Consider the following 17,038-nt stretch of genomic DNA (forward strand, 5'->3'; position numbering starts at 1 on the left):
ATTTTCATTTGTTTCAAGAAAATAAGAGTTGTTTTAAGTCTGGTAGGCGCTGCTAAATGTCTTTTTACAGATATCCTCATTTGGACAAAATAACTACCTAATTTTTAAGTGAACAAAGAGTAAGGTTTCATTGTGATAAGAAGACTAATTGCATATTGTAACCTATTACAAAGTAATCATTACACTATCAGCAATTTTTTCTAATTCAGTGCATTCAATTCCTAATGGAAGCAAAAAAAAAAAAAAAAAAAAAAAAAAAAAAAAAAACCACCAGATTATATAGAAGAGGGATTCAGTTAAGAAAACTTAAAAAAAAAAAAAGGGCAAAACTGACACTAAAAATTGAAATTCAAGAAGTATTCTAATGAATTCTTAGCAGAAACAATATAAAAGTGCATGTACATTGATTTCTCTTTTTCCAACCCTAACCATTTTCCTTCCTTTCAAGGGCCCCCAGCAAGGTAGGCAGCAAGGTGGGCGTGCTGGTTGACGGGCCGCCCTCTGTGGGCGTGGCCTCCCCCTCACCTGTGCCTGGAGAAGGGAAGCTCCCCTGCCCCACAAGGGGGTGCCTGCGCTTAGCTTGCTGCCCACTCCCCCCCTGCCCCCTGCTGGCAACATGTTGCTCTGTGTGAGCTCACAGACACCCACCCCCCGCCCGCTGGTCCTGCAGGAGGCAGGGGGAAGCCCACTCCTTACCTGCGGTCAGGCCTCCCGGGACCTGCCCCTCCCCCCACCGTGCGCCGCTCCCCTTCACCGCCCCCCCCGCCCCCGCTAGCCTCCCCACCCCCCGGGCACCCACCCAGCCGTGCGCCCCACCTTCCCATGGACACACCTGTCCTGTCATCTGAGGACTCACAGGGATTTGTCCAGCTCCGAGCCGTCCCCTCAGAACCCGCCCGCCTCTTCCCTCTCTGACTGTGGGGCTGGGGGCTGGGACTGAGAGGCCGGGGGCACTGATGTCACCCACTTAAGGAAAGCAGCCCGGCGCAGCCGGAACACGAGGAGCCAGCAGGCACCGCTAAACGAGTCCCAGGCTTCCCCAGGACTCTCCTGAGACCCTGGGGCCGACAGCCCCTGGCACCGGCAGATGCCGGAGGCCAGAAGCAAGCCCGGCCCTCAGCTCCACCCACATGGCACACGCTGTGGAGGGGGGGTATCCAGGGCGAGCACTGCTCCCAGGTGGGGACAAGGTGCAAGAAGCCATGCCCCAATCTGCGGGCTGCAGCCCTGCGCCCCGGCCCGACCCGCCGACCTGCCTTCGGAGGGTCAAGCTGACCTTCACACACCAAGCCCCCTGGGCAGGTACGCGTGCAGCCAGGAAGGCCTCCTGCCTCTGTCCTTACCGTGGAGTAACAGTAAAAGGACACCAGTGGGAAGAGGCCGGGATGGCGGGACCGCAGGCGGCTGAGGTTGAGTCAGAAAACGCTGCGCCGAAGGCTCACAGGACCTTCACGGGCCCTCTCACCATAGTCCCACCTCCCTCAAGTCCCGTGCTGGCCCCACGTGCCAAGAGAAGCCAAGGACACGTGAGGCCACAGTCTCAGGGGCGGCCCCCTCGTGCCGCTCCCAGCCCTGGGGCTGCAGAGGGCACTTCAGCCAGGAGCAAAAGCCTCCATGTAGCAAGTGTTCACAAAGAAACCCAGAGGGGGCCGCGGTGCAGCAAGGGCAGGACGGTGTGGAGGGCAGGCAGGGCCTCGGGTTTGTGCCCCAGGAAGTGGGAAGCAGGCGGTCTCTGCTGGACACCTGTGTCATCTGGGGACGCCCAGGTGTCCACCGCACTGGACAAAGGTCAGAGTGCAGGGGGCCCGTGGGAACAGGGCGGGCCCTGGGCTGGCAGCCAGACTCACCTCGCTGTCCTGCGTGATCTGCACCTGCTCCCCTTGAGGCACCTGGGCGATGTGGAGGTGGCCCTGTGGGATCCGCAGAAGAGAAGACACCAAGAAGCATCAGAGGAAACAAGAAACGCTCTCCGAAGCGTTTGTTCCTGATTCTCCACTCGCAGTTCAAGAAAAGACAGCTAAGGCCTGAGTGGCCAGTATCACACAGGCATGGTGTGAGCTTACTAAACACCCTCTTGAAGTTCTATTTTAAGGACATAACACAGAATACTTTGCAGTAATTCTTAAAGGGACAATGAGGCCTAGGAAAAATCTGTTAAATCTTTAAATGTTACTAAACAGGCAAATTTAAGAATGTGAAGGACATACAGGAAAAAGAAGCAACCACAATTTTCCAGAAAACTAAACTGACAAGTTTGTTTTTTTTTTTTTTTTTATTGTACTGTCAACTCAGAGGGACCAGAAACCTCACAGACTTTCAGACAGGGTCCCTAGTGACCTGGGGGTGCTGGAGGCTACACAGCAGCATGACTAGGAGGGTGGGTGGCAGTTGTACACGTGTCTACACAGAAAACACGTCAGCCAACTCTTTTTAAATCAAAGAAACACATGACTATTTAAACAGCTGAAGTAAACAATAAACGTGGTTCCAAAGTATCAGACTCCAACTAAAATGCATTTATGCTTGTAGATACAGGCAGACAAATAATTCCTGTAAATCTTAACTTAGCTCAATGAAATGAATATCCATTATCTTATTTAAAATTCTACCTTAATCAAAATGGACCTGAAAATAAACTACTGTTGAATTTTCTATTGCTTTCATTTTACTACATCTATGTAAACCCTATATCACAGTTATCTATTCTGGAATTCTTTCAAAGAACTTCCTTACTAACGAGATTAGAGGAACTGCTTTTGTGACTGTCAGTGAAACAAAGAATTCCCTGTTTATAACTGCTCCATCTCCCTTGGAAGAAGAATTCTTTACAATCCTCCTCAGTGCTCTGGGGAAGCCCTCCCTTTCCAGACAGCGTGCTGAGTGCAGCATCAAACCAAAGCCGCCTGGGTCAGAACCAGGTCTCCAGGAGGCAGCCCTGCAACGAGGTCCACGGCGAGGAGGCTGGGTGACTAAAGCATCCCCAGGATCCCCTGGAAGTTCCTGCCCCGCTCTCCCACGAAGGGTCGGGAGGAACGTCCTCCTGGGCCGGCAGCACACAAGGGCGACTCGTCACCCAATCCAAAGAAACTACACAATGACTAAGGCCACCAGCTCTCTCCGCTGGCCCCAGAACGAAGTTATTCTTCTCCTCTCAGTAAAGGGTGCCCATGCTTCTGAACTGAGAAAATATCTATGATACATCTTGATGTCTCCCAGGAGGACAGGCAGAAGCGCACAGGAATGGGAGCTGCGAGGGGCCGGCAGAGAGGTCTACGAGATGTAGGAGGCCCACCTTAACTATTTCTACTTGGACCCCATCCCAAGCTGTCAGCGGGATCCAGAAGTGCAGGGAAAGCTGGTCGTGGCGCCCCTCCCCCCGCTGCCCAGCCGTGCCCTCCCCTTCCACTGTCAAAGGCAAACTGGCGAGAAGTACATACTACTTGGACCTGTCCGTCCTCCCCGATCTGGTGGATCTGGACCTGCTGGGCGTTGGCCAGGGCGTAGTGCAGGGCCTGAGGCGGGGGCTGCTGCAGCTCACTGGCGGGCGGAGGCGTGCTCATCATGGTCTCTGCGGAGAGATGCACACAAGCCTGAGCTGCCAGCCTGGGGCGGAGCCCACCTCTGCCTCCCTCTCTCCCCAACCACACTGCCCACGGAGATGAAGGGAGAGCCTTCGTTTCTGGACTTCCAATGTGCAGCGTCGTGAGCAACAGCTGTTAGACAGCGGGGCTTTCTCACCTGTAGTCAGCGTCTAAAGATCCGATGACCCACAGACACAGATGGTTCCCACCCACTATGTAAGTGAAGCTCCTCAGATGTAATGATAAAAATGGAAAACGAAAAACAGGAACAAAGTGCATACTAACCTCTGTGTCAGACCAGCGCAAGGTAGGTCCATGGATAATTAAACTAACTTGGGGGAGGGAGGGACTTCCCCAGTGGCGCAGTGGTTAAGAATCCGCCTGCCAATGCAGGGGACACAGGTTCGAGCCCTGGCCCGGGAAGATCCCACATGCCGCGGAGCAACTAAGCCCTTGCACCACAACTACTGAGCCTGTGCTCTAGAGGCCAGGAGCCACAGCTACTGAGTCCATGTGGCACCACTACTGAAGCTCACGTGCCTAGAGCTCCACAACAAAGAGAAGCCACCGCGATGAGAAGCCCACGCACCGCAACGAAGAGTAGCCCCCGCTCTCTGCAACTAGAGAAAGCCAAAAGTAAATAAAGCCAAAAGTAAATAAACAAACAAACAAACAAAAAACGAACTTGGGAGAAAAGCTCCATCCACTCAATTAAAGGAACACTTCCAATAAAAGTTTACTTTCCATGTTTAACCCAGAATGAGATACGTTTGTTTTCATGTGTTGTATATTACTTTTAACTGTAATACTATCTCAATCAGAAGAATTTTCTCATACACTTAGAACATTAGGACTCAGAAAAAAAAATTTTTTAATTTTCAATGTATATACATATTTTTGTTCTAAAGAATGGATTACTCCAAAAGACTTCTAAAGATAAAAACATATTACATTAGAATGAAATTCTGTGAGAAGTAGAATGCTGATATGAATGGAAAGAGGAAAAAGATATAAAATGTCTGATTCTTGAAGAAAATAATTTTCATGCATTTTTTAATAGCTTAATGGTGGGTATCAAATTGACATGGTATAGATTCCACTGGCTGCCTTTTAAAAAGTTACAGTATAACAGTATTAAGATGTTAATGCTTACGAAATTCAAGTTATTGAATTTACCATGTCATCAATAGCTCCCTCTAATTACGCGACGTGAAGACCAATTTAAATCTATGTTTTACAATCAATACTGATATCAAAGTGCAGTGCAAAAAACTGCATCTGTTACTTGTTTGTGGTCAAGAATAATCCAAGAGATACGGCAAGTGACCCCAGGCAAGGACTCATGCTGAGGGAGGACCACGGCCCCCGGCAGTGACACGGAAAGGGCAGCCCCTCAAAGGCCTCACCCCCACTGGCCGCCCTCCTCCATGTCCAGAGAGACACACAGTCGGGAGCTGGTTCTCTGCGACCCTAACGATCTGGGCCTACACGGATGCTCCCCAATGAGAGCTGTGGGGAAAAGCGCTGCGGGCGGAGGTTTACACAGTAAAATGCAGCCACCTTAAACTCAAGCACATATGAAAGTTCACATGGTGTGGCCAGACAGCAGGGTGAGATACAAACGTTTTAATAAACTGATATTTTTAAAATCCCTTGAAAACCAGTGATGTTGTGGTCTGTGTTCAAATTGGCAGTACTAATTCAGCTTTAAATAGACCAGCCTCGGCTCAGAATCGCACTTGTAGCATTTGTCTGCTGATACTTCAAAAGAGAACACGACAACTCCAGCTGGAATTACTACCAATTCCAAATTAACGGAATCCTGGCTAAATTACATGTTCCTGGATTATGTCTGTCACCAGAATAGCCTTAAGGACCAGATTCGCTGGGTCAGGCCACGAGTCCGCAGGAAGAACAAGGACGAAATCCCAGAGGCCCTTTAACCAACCACCCTGTGCTGTATCGAGTTTGGGCCAAGTAGGCAGTACGTTAAAGTAGAAAAATATCCAGTCGACAGAAAGTTACAGAACGTACTTCCAAAGGAGTTTGATAAAAGAAGAACATGGTCCGTGTTTCTCTCAAAACTCCCAGGGCTCCAGCGCCCGAGGAGGGGCCGCCCTCTGGCCTCCAGCGGACCGCCTGAGAGCAGTCCAGACCTGTCCCAGAGCCCGGAACTCGCCCCTCGTGCTTCCCAGACACACAGCACCTGAGCCAAAGTGGGTGCTATGGTGCCGGCCTCCCTCAAGTGCTCCTTAAAAAGGCGCACCTTGACCCCCGCCCCGACGTGGTGCCCCCTGCTGCACAACCCAGGCACAGAGACCCAGGTGGGTGGAGACAGCAAGGTGCTTGGTGGCACCACAGTGTCCGTCCTCCGAGGCCCAGAAGGCAGCTGGCCCATCAGGACGACACAGAGGGCCTCCTGCTCCTGAGAAAGCGCCCGTCACTCTGGCCATGGACGGTGCTGCTGGAGCCTGCGGACCTTCCCAAGCCACCGAGGCTGGCCAGAGTCCATTCCAAGCCACATGTCCTGAGGCTCAGCGCCTGCCCGGCCATGGCACTGAAGAACCCCTCATGGTGGCCATTCACCACCCGCAAGAGGCCACGGGACCAACAGCAGTACTGAGAGTTGCTCAGACTCACAGCCCAGGGACCTCCCTGGTGGTGCAGTGATTAAGAATCCGCCTGCCAACTAAGCCCGTGCACCACAACTACTGAGCCCGTGCGCCACAACTACTGAAGCCGCGCGCCTAGAGCCTGTGCTCCGCAGCAAGAGAAGCCACCGCAATGAGAAGCCGGCGCACCGCAACAAAGAGTAGCCCCCGCTCGCTGCAACTAGAGAAAGCCCGCGCGCAGCAACGAAGACCCAACGCAGCCAAAAAGAAAAAGAAAACAAAACCCACAGCCTCTTAGGAGGAACCCTGATGTGTTTATGGACAGAAAAACAGAGGAACTGAAGACACACAACTACCATTAAACTGAATTACTGTCATTCAACTGAAAGAAACACTAATAACTGGAAGAAACACAAAACCACAAGCGAGCAAGTATAAAGACAAAGCGTGACATCACCAGCCTGTGATGGAGATCAGACCTCAGGGGCAAAGGCCACCTGAGTCCCCAACCACAAGGTCCCCAACCACAGCCCAGCAGCCCAAGCACAGCTTCAGGACCCAGCACCCTCCTGCTCCAACGTGGGCCGGACAGGCTTGGGGCCTCACGCAGGTGCTGGCTGGCAACGCTGAGCCTTAGACCACCGCCTGGAGGCAGGATCTGAACTGAACACGATCCCAAGGGGCCGGCCTGCAAGTCAGCTCGTCACGTGTCCCGGGCACCTCCAGAGGTGGGGACACGGGTTCCAGAGCCCACCTCGTCTGATGAGGACAGGCACTGAGCACGGCCGTGCTGGCCAGGTGGCCCCGGGGTAAGACGGCAGATCCCCGGCCACACTGAAACCTGCATCCCTGGAGCCACAGTCCCCACGCCTACCGTCTTAGGACCACAGAGCCAGTCCGGTTCGGCAAGGAGCCACCCCCAGCGGGGTCCCAGCTGCTACCTAAGTTCCCACAACAGAATCCCGGTGGTGACAGAAAGGCCGGACTCCTCACCGAGAGACTCTTCAATGCAGGCCCCGCACAGAAGCTCTGCTCGGGGCATGACCTGTCTGGCCGACGAGAGTCGGCCACCCCCAGCTTGCATGATTCACGTGGCAAGTTAAGGCCAAGTATCTGATAATCACCAAACCACCGAGGAAAACCGCTTCCTGAGGTCTGGCTCAGAAAGATTCATAACCTGCAAGGACTCCAGGTGACCTGGTTTGTCACTGCAGCGATTCCACAACGAGAGTTCCGCTCACCCTGACCACTGCTGCCCCTGAATCCCAGTCCCGACCCCGGTCAGGATTCAGGTCCTGAGAGCCACTGCCAAGGGAACGTCCGCGGGAGTTAAAAAACCATTTCTGTTACAACATTTTGAGACATCTTCGGTGACAAGCGATGCTGGTCTCCTTGTCACTCCTGGTGAACTCTCCCAGCTGTCCTTTCAATGCCTGGAAAGAAAGCCTAAGAGCTTCCCATTATCTTGAGGATGAGTATAACCGAGGCTGCGTCCTCACCATGGCAGTAACGAGCATGACTTAGGCGGCACCCCAGCCTTCGCCTGCAGACGCCACACAGATGGTGACAGCGACAGCGAGCCAGCGACGTGCTGGCCCGCCAGGCAGAGGGAGCAGCGCTCGGGGCTGTGTCCAAGGTGGTCCTGGCCCTGCTGCTGCTGCTGCGGAGCCCAGGATGCCCTCCACCTAGACAACTGCCCGGGAGCCTCTCGCGGTCCGGCCGAGGCTCCCAGCCGCTCACAGGGCATGTGCGGGCACAGAGCCACGGTTCTCGCTCTGACCGCCCCCGGAGCCACCTGCCTGGGCTGCCCCGCGTCGTACCTGAGGCGCCGTACGAGGACGAGGACGGGGTTCTCCTGGAGAAGCTCTTGACGGCCAGGCTCTGGCCTCGCTGTTTTCGCCGCCAGGCCGTCCGACATTTGGAGTCGATGCTCTGTTTGATTCGATACCAGTCGGATTCCGTGATTCCAAATTTATAGAAGAGGTGACCTGCAAGAACACACCCAAGGGGAGGCTCTGTGAGGCGCGGGCCTTCCGCGCGGACGGCGGTCAGGGTGCAGTGCCAACAGGAAGCGTGACGGGCGAGAGCTGCCTCAGGCCTGCCTGTCGTGTGTGATGATCGCTTTTCATTTATTCAGCTTTAACCTATCTGACGTGATCCACCCCCACCAGATGGAGGTGGGCAACAAGCTGGAGGTGAGGGTTTGCACAAGCGTCCTGGATGTCCCGCGCTCCAACTGTCCACCCTGATTTCACGCACGGCCTCTCAGGGCCTGAGGCCGAGACGGAACGCCAGCTCGTTCCTCCTTGCTCGTGCCTGCCTGGCTGCCTCCTTCCCTCCTCTCAAGTCTGGGCTCCAGCGTGAGCTCAGTAATCCTCCCCTCAACCAGCCCACTTCACCCCAGAGTCCTCCCACCGCCACCCCCGTCCCGGCGCCCTAACACTTTAGAGAACTTAAGATACTGATGGCATTTACTCTGCTTCCCCCACAAACACGGGGATCTTCGCACTCCTCATCCATGCCCGCGGAGAGCCCAGAATGTCCAGGCGCATGACAGATGCTTACACATTTGTTGCCTAAATGCTGGTTACAACTCATCTGAAGACTTGCTTCCACTGCTACCTGAGTCTGAGGCCTACGGAACTTCCCTTGCCTCTCCATCTGCCTCCCTCCATCAGAATGAAACTCCCTAAGGGCGGACATAATCCACTCCCTGGGGCCCCCACCGCACGCCCAGCCCGGCCCAGCCAAGTGGGCATCACCTCCACTGGACCGCTGGCCGCAGAGGGCGGGGCAGCCCTCTGGCACCCTCGCTGTCCGCCCCTGCGTCATGGCAAGCTCTCAGGGCGGGAGGTGGGCACCTGAGACCACTTACCAGCAAGGAGGAAACCGGGTGGCAGATGGAGACCCCTCCCTGCCAGCCCGCCCAGCTCTCACTGGACAACTTCACTTCTTCCTTGTGCTGAATCAACAGGGAGTAACGGTCAGGAACATGGGAACCACAAAAAATGCTTTTCAACAGGGTGACCTCCTTTCTAGCTGGTCATGAAGCTTCGCTGATTAACGGGAAAATAAATGGATGAAATTCAAAAATTTAATAATAAAAAGATTCAGCTCGGGGCTTAGCTGGTGGTGCAGTGGTTGAGAGTCCGCCTGCCGATGCAGGGGACACGGGTTTGTGCCCCGGTCCGGGAGGATCCCACATGCCGCGGAGCAGCTGGGCCCGTGAGCCATGGCCACTGGGCCTGCGCGTCCGGAGCCTGTGCTCCGCAACGGGAGAGGCCACGGCAGTGAGAGGCCCGCGTACCGAAAAAAAAAAAAAAAAAAAAAAGATTCAGCTGGAAAACTTGCTGTTTTGGCTACCAAGAGCACCCAGTTTGGAGCGTCTGTTGAAAGCTCATTTGATGCCCAAACCCTATACTCTGCTCTGTGGAGAGCACAGACCCTAGGAATAATCAAAACAAAGGAAGTCTTTGTTTTCTTAACTACTGTATTAAGTTTCTTTTGTCTTGGAAAGACACTTAACTTTTTTGTGAACATAGCCTAAGGCATTTTTGACTCCAAACAGAAAGACAACCAAAATGTCTGTCATCTTGATAAAAAGAAATTGGGTTAAGGAGGGGCAGGTTTACAGGATCAGAGAGAAGATCAACTGCAAGGTAGTCTCAGCCCCACTTTGTCCTCCTGCAGAAAAGGAAGCACATAAAGGAGGTGGCACCTCTTTGCTGGTTTTCAGGTCATCTCTCACCTAACTGGAGTCATCGCAATATTTACTGAGAGACGGCTCCATGCCGGGTATGGCTCTAGATGCAGAGTGGGGCTCACAAAGTTCCGGCCAGTTACCCACATGAGTGACAAGAGAACGCAACTACCAACTGTAGTTACCACAGAACTCAAATACTGACTGAGCCCAACTACAAGAACAAGAACCGTATAGTCACAAGGGGACCCGACCACTAACTACAGCTCTACACTCACAGGAGGAGCCAACTACCCACTACAGCTACAGAGGAGCCCGAATACAGGCAAAGAAGTGGCGACCACACGTGTCCAACCACCTCATTAGGTACCTGCTCCAATACAGAAGGACACCCTGCAGGCCACTCTCAGATCCCCTCGTGCCTTCCCATGCAAGGAAAACACCTTCCGAATGCCTCTAGGGATTAGTGAGATCATGCAAAATTCCAAAGCTTGTTAGTAATAGAAGAGCATATACACGACACACACGTGGGCACGACACAAGCATAAGAAAGGAGCGAAAACATTAATACTTAAATTCAACTTTGTAGAAACCAATCTGCCAGTTCAAAACCTGGCTTACATCCTTCGAAGAAAACACGTACATTCGTGGAGTTCTGCATTAGCCATTTTAAAGTTCTTCTAAGACATCTGATTACATAGTTCCTTCCAACGGTGACTCAAGACTCCAGCTCGATGGCAAATGCCCCCGTGAAGGCTGCCAGGAAACACCAAGGACGGAGCCAGCAGCACCGGTGCCTCCCCCACCGAGAGCCGTGGTGCAGGGGGCACAGGGGGCTTGGCTCCACCCCGGGAGCCTCGGGGCTGGGCTTCCTCTGACTTTGCTAAACGCGTTCTTCAACGTTTCTGCCAGCCCTGAGCAACCTCCGCTGAGTGAAAGGAGGAGGAACCTCTTACAATGAGGGATAAAAAGATTACTTTGAATTAACTGGCATTTCACACTTGTTGAAGCATTTTATCTCAAGTCATTTGATGCTCCTAAGAAAACCTCATGAAATAAGAACGTCAATCTCCTCCCTTCAGCTCCAAACGGAGCTATCAGTGAGGAGTGAGAACCAGCCTTAAAATTTGGGCCTCCGGCGCCCACCCAAGTGGAGAAGAAGCGGCCACAGAAAGCCCAGCAGCGCCTCCCTCTGCCTGGACGGCAGCGGGCGCCCGGCCGGGGCGCTCGGGAGCCCGGGGAGGAGGTGGCGACACCCCCTGGGGACCTGGACACAGTCTCATCCGCAGATGAGCCACGTAGCCACCCAGCAGCCCGGGGAGACTAAGCAGCGAGCAGGCCCTGCGCCGCTCCCAAGTGCTGCCCGGGCACCCCCCGAAGATCTGAGTGGGGTCCCGTCCCTGCTGACCGCCTCCCCCTTTCCAGGACCCCCATCGCTGACACCTGTGGTTCCCAGCTCTCATGTGAGCCCCACGAGGGGCTGAGATGCACCGCAGGAAGGACAGACAAGAAAAAAGCCGTGGGGCTTGTAATCCTGCGTCCTCGGGGAGGGGCGTGGGGTGGCATGGGGCTTATCAGTCACAGGGCACTGCTAACATAGCCTTGAGTTCCAGGGAGAGGGAAGCAGAAACCTGAGCGCTGGCAACTGACTGCTTCACGTGACGGTCTCAGCTCCCGTGTGGGCACCGCAGAGTCCAGCATCCCGGCCACAGAGCCAGGCTGGCCCCCTCTCCCCACACAGGGGAGCCCCAGGTGCTGGGCACAGCACCAGGAGTGATGCCGCTCCTCGGTGACGAGGAGAGCCTGGTGGCCGCGGTCGGCCGCTCCAAGGTGACCGTGAGCCAGGGCGCCCGCTTGCGTCCGTTCTCACAGGCTCCATCCTGCCACCAGCCCACGTTGACCACGACTTCCTCCCAGCTCCCAGAGACACATGCTGGGCCCAGAGGAGCCTGACCACCCAGGTTCCAAAGAACCCAGGCCCTGCGTACTGTGCTCAAGTGTCCCCCAAAATTCATGTCCATCCCAGGACCTGGGAACGTGACCTCCCTTGGACACAGGGTCTCTGCAGACGTGACTAATTAACTGCAGATGCAGTCACACTGGAGTACAGTGCACTCTAAGTGCAGGATGGCTGCTGCCCTCAGAAGGAGAGGGGACACACAGACACACACAGGAGCAGACGGCCGCGGGACGACGGACACGGAGACTGGAGTTACGCTGCCATAGCCCACAAAGGCCACAAGCTGTGGGCCTCTGCCAGAGGCAAGACAGACTCATCCGCAGCCCTGCGAGGCAGCGTGGCCCTGCTGGCTCCGTGGTCTCAGCCTCGTGGCCCCAGACCCAGACAGGGCACCGTGTTGTCGGCAGAGCTCGGTACGGCAGGCCCGGGCCACTCGGGCGGCCCACGGCACGCGAGCAAAGCCCCAGCAGCAACACCATCTCTGCCCCGGGGGGAATGACCCGACGACAGTCCTCCGTGGACACGTGACTCCTCCGTCTGTGCCCAAGATGCTGGGGGGCTTGTGGGATCTCACCACGTTGGCGCCCCCCTCACAGATGTTTTCAAGGACCTGTCGATGCCGGGAAGTGCGTCCACCTCACCGCTGGTCTCATCAGATCATCCAGGCGTGTCCCACAGCCTAAGCAGACGCCTATGTGACCCACCAGTAAAAACCCTAAGAACTAAGGCTGTAACATTCTCAATTCGACGGGGGAAAAGGCAACTGCTACATTCTTAGGTCACATGCCTCATGAAAGCGTGGCCAATTTTTTTTAAAGTTACAATAATGATCTACTTTTGCACAGAGCACACAAACTACACGGCTGCTTATCCAAATTTCTGGGAGGCCCGTCAACCCTTGGGAACCCTGAAGGAGGTGGCATCCCGGACGACTTCTCTTTTCCTCAGTGACCTTGTTCCCTCTCTAGAAGAAGTGCCTATGTGTTTCAAAATGCTGATTTTTTTTCCCTTAAAAAAGAAAGGGAGGAAAATACTTCTGACAATCAGAAAAGAGATATGTTAAGTCCAGTCTTATCCACAGCGAGGTGGGTGTGGCTGGTGGTGGCAAATGTACATTCTCTGGGTCAGGAATTCCTCTATTTTAAGGATACCTACAGGCTTCCCCTGCCTGAAAAAGAAACTGTAGGGACTTCCCTGGTGGTCCAGTGGTTAAGACTCCGCGCTTCCAATGCAGAAAGCACGGGTTCGATCACTGGCTGGGGACCTAAGACCCCACATGCTGCAAGGCGAGACCAAAAAGTTAGAAAAAAAAAGAAAAAGAAAAATCTGTAAGCTAAATGTACAGGGCAATTTGGGCTGCTTACACACAGCAGCTGTCCGCACGGCTCCCAGCCAGCCCCCAGACACCCCCCACCCTTCTCCCAGGCACAGGAGCCTCCGAGAGAACACAGGCAGGCCGGCCTCGCACCAAAACACTCTCCGGCCCACCGCTGGCTCCACTGTAAGCACGACCACCCCGCCTGTAACTCAGAAGCTCGGGGCAGTAAACCTACCACCCGCTGACTAGAGAACCGGTGACCCCTGCAACACGCAGCAGCCATGGCGGCCCCCAGGTGACCCTCAGGCCAAGCCTGACATTCCGGCTCACGTTTCCAGAACCCCTGGCATCAGCCGGCGCGCTGTGAGGGTCCCAGCTGGCACCATGCTCTAGAGCGGGGGCGCTGCCTGCCATGAAACAACATTCTTTGGGAACATGGTCACGCCGATCCCCCGCATCGTGAGAACGGCTGCTTTCAGAGCCAGGCAGGCACGACCCAGGCCTCACAAAGCCTAGAACACGGACGGCAAAGCCCTCACTCATCTGTCGGTTGGCCCAGGCTCTGCCCACCGTGCCCGGTTTTCTCCCCCACCGAGGGCTGACCTCAGCGCGTCCCACGGGTGGGTTCTCAGGAGCCACCCCACATGATTCCCAGGCTCCGAGACACACGGGGACTCGGAATGGCCAGGGCCATGAGCTGGGGACCAGGAGGATGAGCCCCCTGGGGTGAGGCAGGGACCGGACGCCCTGCTGCGTACCTGTCAGGAAAACCCACAGCCAGGCCACACCCCAACTTCCACCAAGGTCAGTGTGCAGACACAGGAAAGACGACTCCGCCCTGTGCGTGAAGGCTCCTGGAGAGATCCTCTCCCTACTTCTCACCGTCCCCACCCAAAGGCCCGGGGATCGCCGCCAGAGCTCTGTGAGCAGCGAGGTCCCCCGGGCAGGACGGCGCCCCTTCTCTAATTTGAGACAGTGAACTCTGGGTAATTTGTTTTCCATTCTGTTTCGCTAACTTAGATTTAAATTTCATGCCAGCCGCAGCGGCTCTCCAGCACCAGGTCTGTCAGACGTGACCACCTAACCCTTCTGCTGGAAGCCTACTTGCTTCTTTCGCGTCTTTATCGTAAGCCGTGTCGAACACCTTCTGGGTCGGGCGGGCTCTCAAGTGCGATCAGGCCAGCGGGTGCTGCCGAGAAGGAAGTGGGCACGCCGCACCCCTTCCAGATGTCACCCAGACGATGCCGTCACGACAGACTCCAGCCTGCGCCACCCTCACAGCCGCGCGGGGGATCCAGATCAGTATGACAACGTCCCCGGCCACCACCAGCGAGGGCAGCCCAGAACCCCAGACCTCTGGGACGGGGACGAGGCGGGTGGCCTGCCTGTGCCCCTGGGAAGCCCGGGCGAGGCCGCTGTCAGCGGAGGGTAGGGAAGGCTCGGCTGCACCCCTCCTCCCGCCTCGAGGGCGGCCCCAGGTCAGGGGAGGCCAGGGTCTGCAAGGCCCCCACGCCCCAGTGTCTTTGCCGCAGGCCAGGCCCTGGGCAGCCCTTCCTACGGGAAACGTTCAACCCACCAAGCCCTCTCTTGGCTCCGTGACCAGATGTGACCCGGAGCCCCCTCCCCCTGACAGCACGGGTCCCACCCCGCCGTGCCCAGCCCCAGCGGAGCCTTCCCAGCACCGGGGCGGGGGTGGCGGCCGACGCGGGAGGCCGCACTCACAGCGGATGCCGTAGATGGTCAGGGGGTCGAGCTGCTTCTTGCCGTGCTTGCCCTGGCCCGAGAGGTTGGAGACGGCCTGCACCTCGCGGTGGAAGAGGTAGTCCAGCAGCGTGAGCGCCATCTTCTCGGCGGTGCGGCAGTTCGTGCTGATGTGCAGCATGTCGGAGGGGATGATGGCGCAGCGCACCCGCATCTCGGGGTTGTTCTCGTCCCCCAGCCACGTGCCGTTGGGGTAGTCCTCTGCAAGAGACAGGGGTCTCGGTGAGCTCCGCAGACTCCCCCGCTCTCTCTACCCGCAGCGAGGCGGCCCGGGGCGTTCCCAGGACAGGCAGGGGGCCCACAGAGAGGAAGAGGGCAGCGGGCGCTCCTCCCGCCCAGGAGGAGAGGCGGAAGACCCCGGCTGCGAGCCCACCAGCACCCCGCCAGCTCCGCCTGGGATGAGGGACGATGTGGGAGGCGCACAGTGGGCACTGGGCCTCCCGGCTACACCCTGACCAAGTGGGCCAGCGCCCCCCACCCAGCCTTCCTCTCTGTCACAGCCTCCCAGGAGGTGCAGGATTGACCACATGTGTGAAAGGGCTTGACGGCTGTCAAACAAACATCAACTTTAAAAAGGCTTATCCTTTGGCAAAAGGAAACTCCACTTATGATCACCAATCAAGAGAACTCTTGACTCTGCTTGGACGCCTGGCCGCTTTCCAAACGCTCCCTTCTGATCCTAACGTGCAGGCAAGTTAAGGTGTGAGAGGCGGCCCCTGAAAGCACCAGCGCTGGGGCGGCGATAAGGGGGAGAGTTAGAACCTCGAAGAGGGACCCAGCTTCCGGCCGAGGCCGGCGGGCCTTTAAGTCGTGTCCCAGCCAGGGTCATCACTGTTTCAAGATTTCTCACACGATTTATTTTGAAATGTCCTGATATTTACGTTCTGGTCTCTATGCGCAAAGAAGGCCCCACAGAGGGCAGCCAGCGCCTCCTGGCTTTGCCGCAGGCCTGGAACAGAGCACGAGGCCCAGAGGCCAGCCGGTCTGTGACTCGCACCCCCTGCCCTCCCACGCCACAGGCAGCCGCTCCCGGCCGGGCTCCTGAATCACACGACGTCCTCCGACACCAGGCGAGGCTCTGCAACCCCGTCAGGACGACCCCGTCAGAACGACCGTGTCACCGCTGGGCCGGGGCGGCCGCTGGAAGGGGCCGGGGAGGCTGAGCTCCTGACTTTAGCTAAGGACAAAGAACAAATCACAAATCTGACTTTTGGAACTCGGAATAAGAGATAAGACAGAAGAATCATTTCTCAGGAACACGGATGGTTTAGAAGTGAAGAGGGAGAGCTATGAGCACAGGCTCGGATTCGTGCAGTTTTCTCGCCGGCAGCCACCTGTTCCGTTCACCTGCCTGCAGGAAAGCTAGTGGACACGTGGTCTAAACGTGGGTGGGAAGCAACTTCCAGAGGCGCTGTCTCTCAGTCATCCCTGGAACGCCAAGAAGGCTCCAACTCCTGGGGAGTTTATGAGTTTACCTACAGGTACTGGGCAACTCTATGCCTGGCTCTGGGTCTAGTGCTCAGGATCTAAACCCTCAGCGAATGTAGAACCACAGGCTTAATTACACCAAACAGAGTGGAAGGACCACCCCCCTCCACCTACGGCCATCAAGCCACAAGCAAGTAAAGGGAGGGACAGGGAGGAGGGTGGGAGGGGAGGGGCGCCACGTTGGGCGTTGGGCGCAAGGACAGTGGGCTGCGTGCTCCACCCCAACCACCACAGGGCCAGAGAGCCTTGCGCTTTTCTCAGAAACAAGTATCATGAATTCTACAAGGCCGGCCCGCGTTTAGATAATATCGTTAAAGCAAAGTAAAACGCTGGTTAGGAGCTCAGCATCATTTTCCAAACCGAGAGTCAACGTCTCGTCAAAGTGACGCTGAGCGTGCGTGGAGGCGGTGGGATGGCCGTTCCGTCCAGGAGGGAGGCTGGATCGGCTTCTCCACCACGGACTCCAACTGAGAGCCGGCTGCCCCGGGGCTGCCCGCACACGCGCCCCCTCCTCGGCTCCCCAGCCCCGGAAGCATCCTCTTCGCCAGAGCCCTCGCACATGCACCACGACAGAACCAGAGGCTGCGGGGCTGGGGGTTGGGGGGTGGGGACAGAGTC

At 56.0% G+C, this 17,038-nt stretch overlaps 1 protein-coding gene across 2 annotated transcripts in view; it reads right to left on the minus strand.

Moving 5' to 3' along the window:
* Nucleotides 1-17,038, minus strand: part of BANP (BTG3 associated nuclear protein) — a 103,011-nt gene that overhangs the window by 25,712 nt on the left and 60,261 nt on the right. For both annotated transcript variants that reach the window (XM_082608221.1, XM_082608220.1), the window contains 4 exons: nucleotides 14,894-15,133; nucleotides 8,014-8,181; nucleotides 3,438-3,568; nucleotides 1,848-1,910 (listed from right to left, as the gene is read on the minus strand). In XM_082608221.1, coding sequence (XP_082464347.1) covers nucleotides 1,848-1,910; nucleotides 3,438-3,568; nucleotides 8,014-8,181; nucleotides 14,894-15,133 — 602 coding nt within the window. The remainder of the gene's footprint in view (nucleotides 1-1,847; nucleotides 1,911-3,437; nucleotides 3,569-8,013; nucleotides 8,182-14,893; nucleotides 15,134-17,038) is intronic.

This window comes from Mesoplodon mirus, assembly GCF_964341445.2.
Source record: "Mesoplodon mirus genome assembly, chromosome: 19".
Lineage (NCBI taxonomy): Eukaryota > Metazoa > Chordata > Mammalia > Artiodactyla > Ziphiidae > Mesoplodon > Mesoplodon mirus.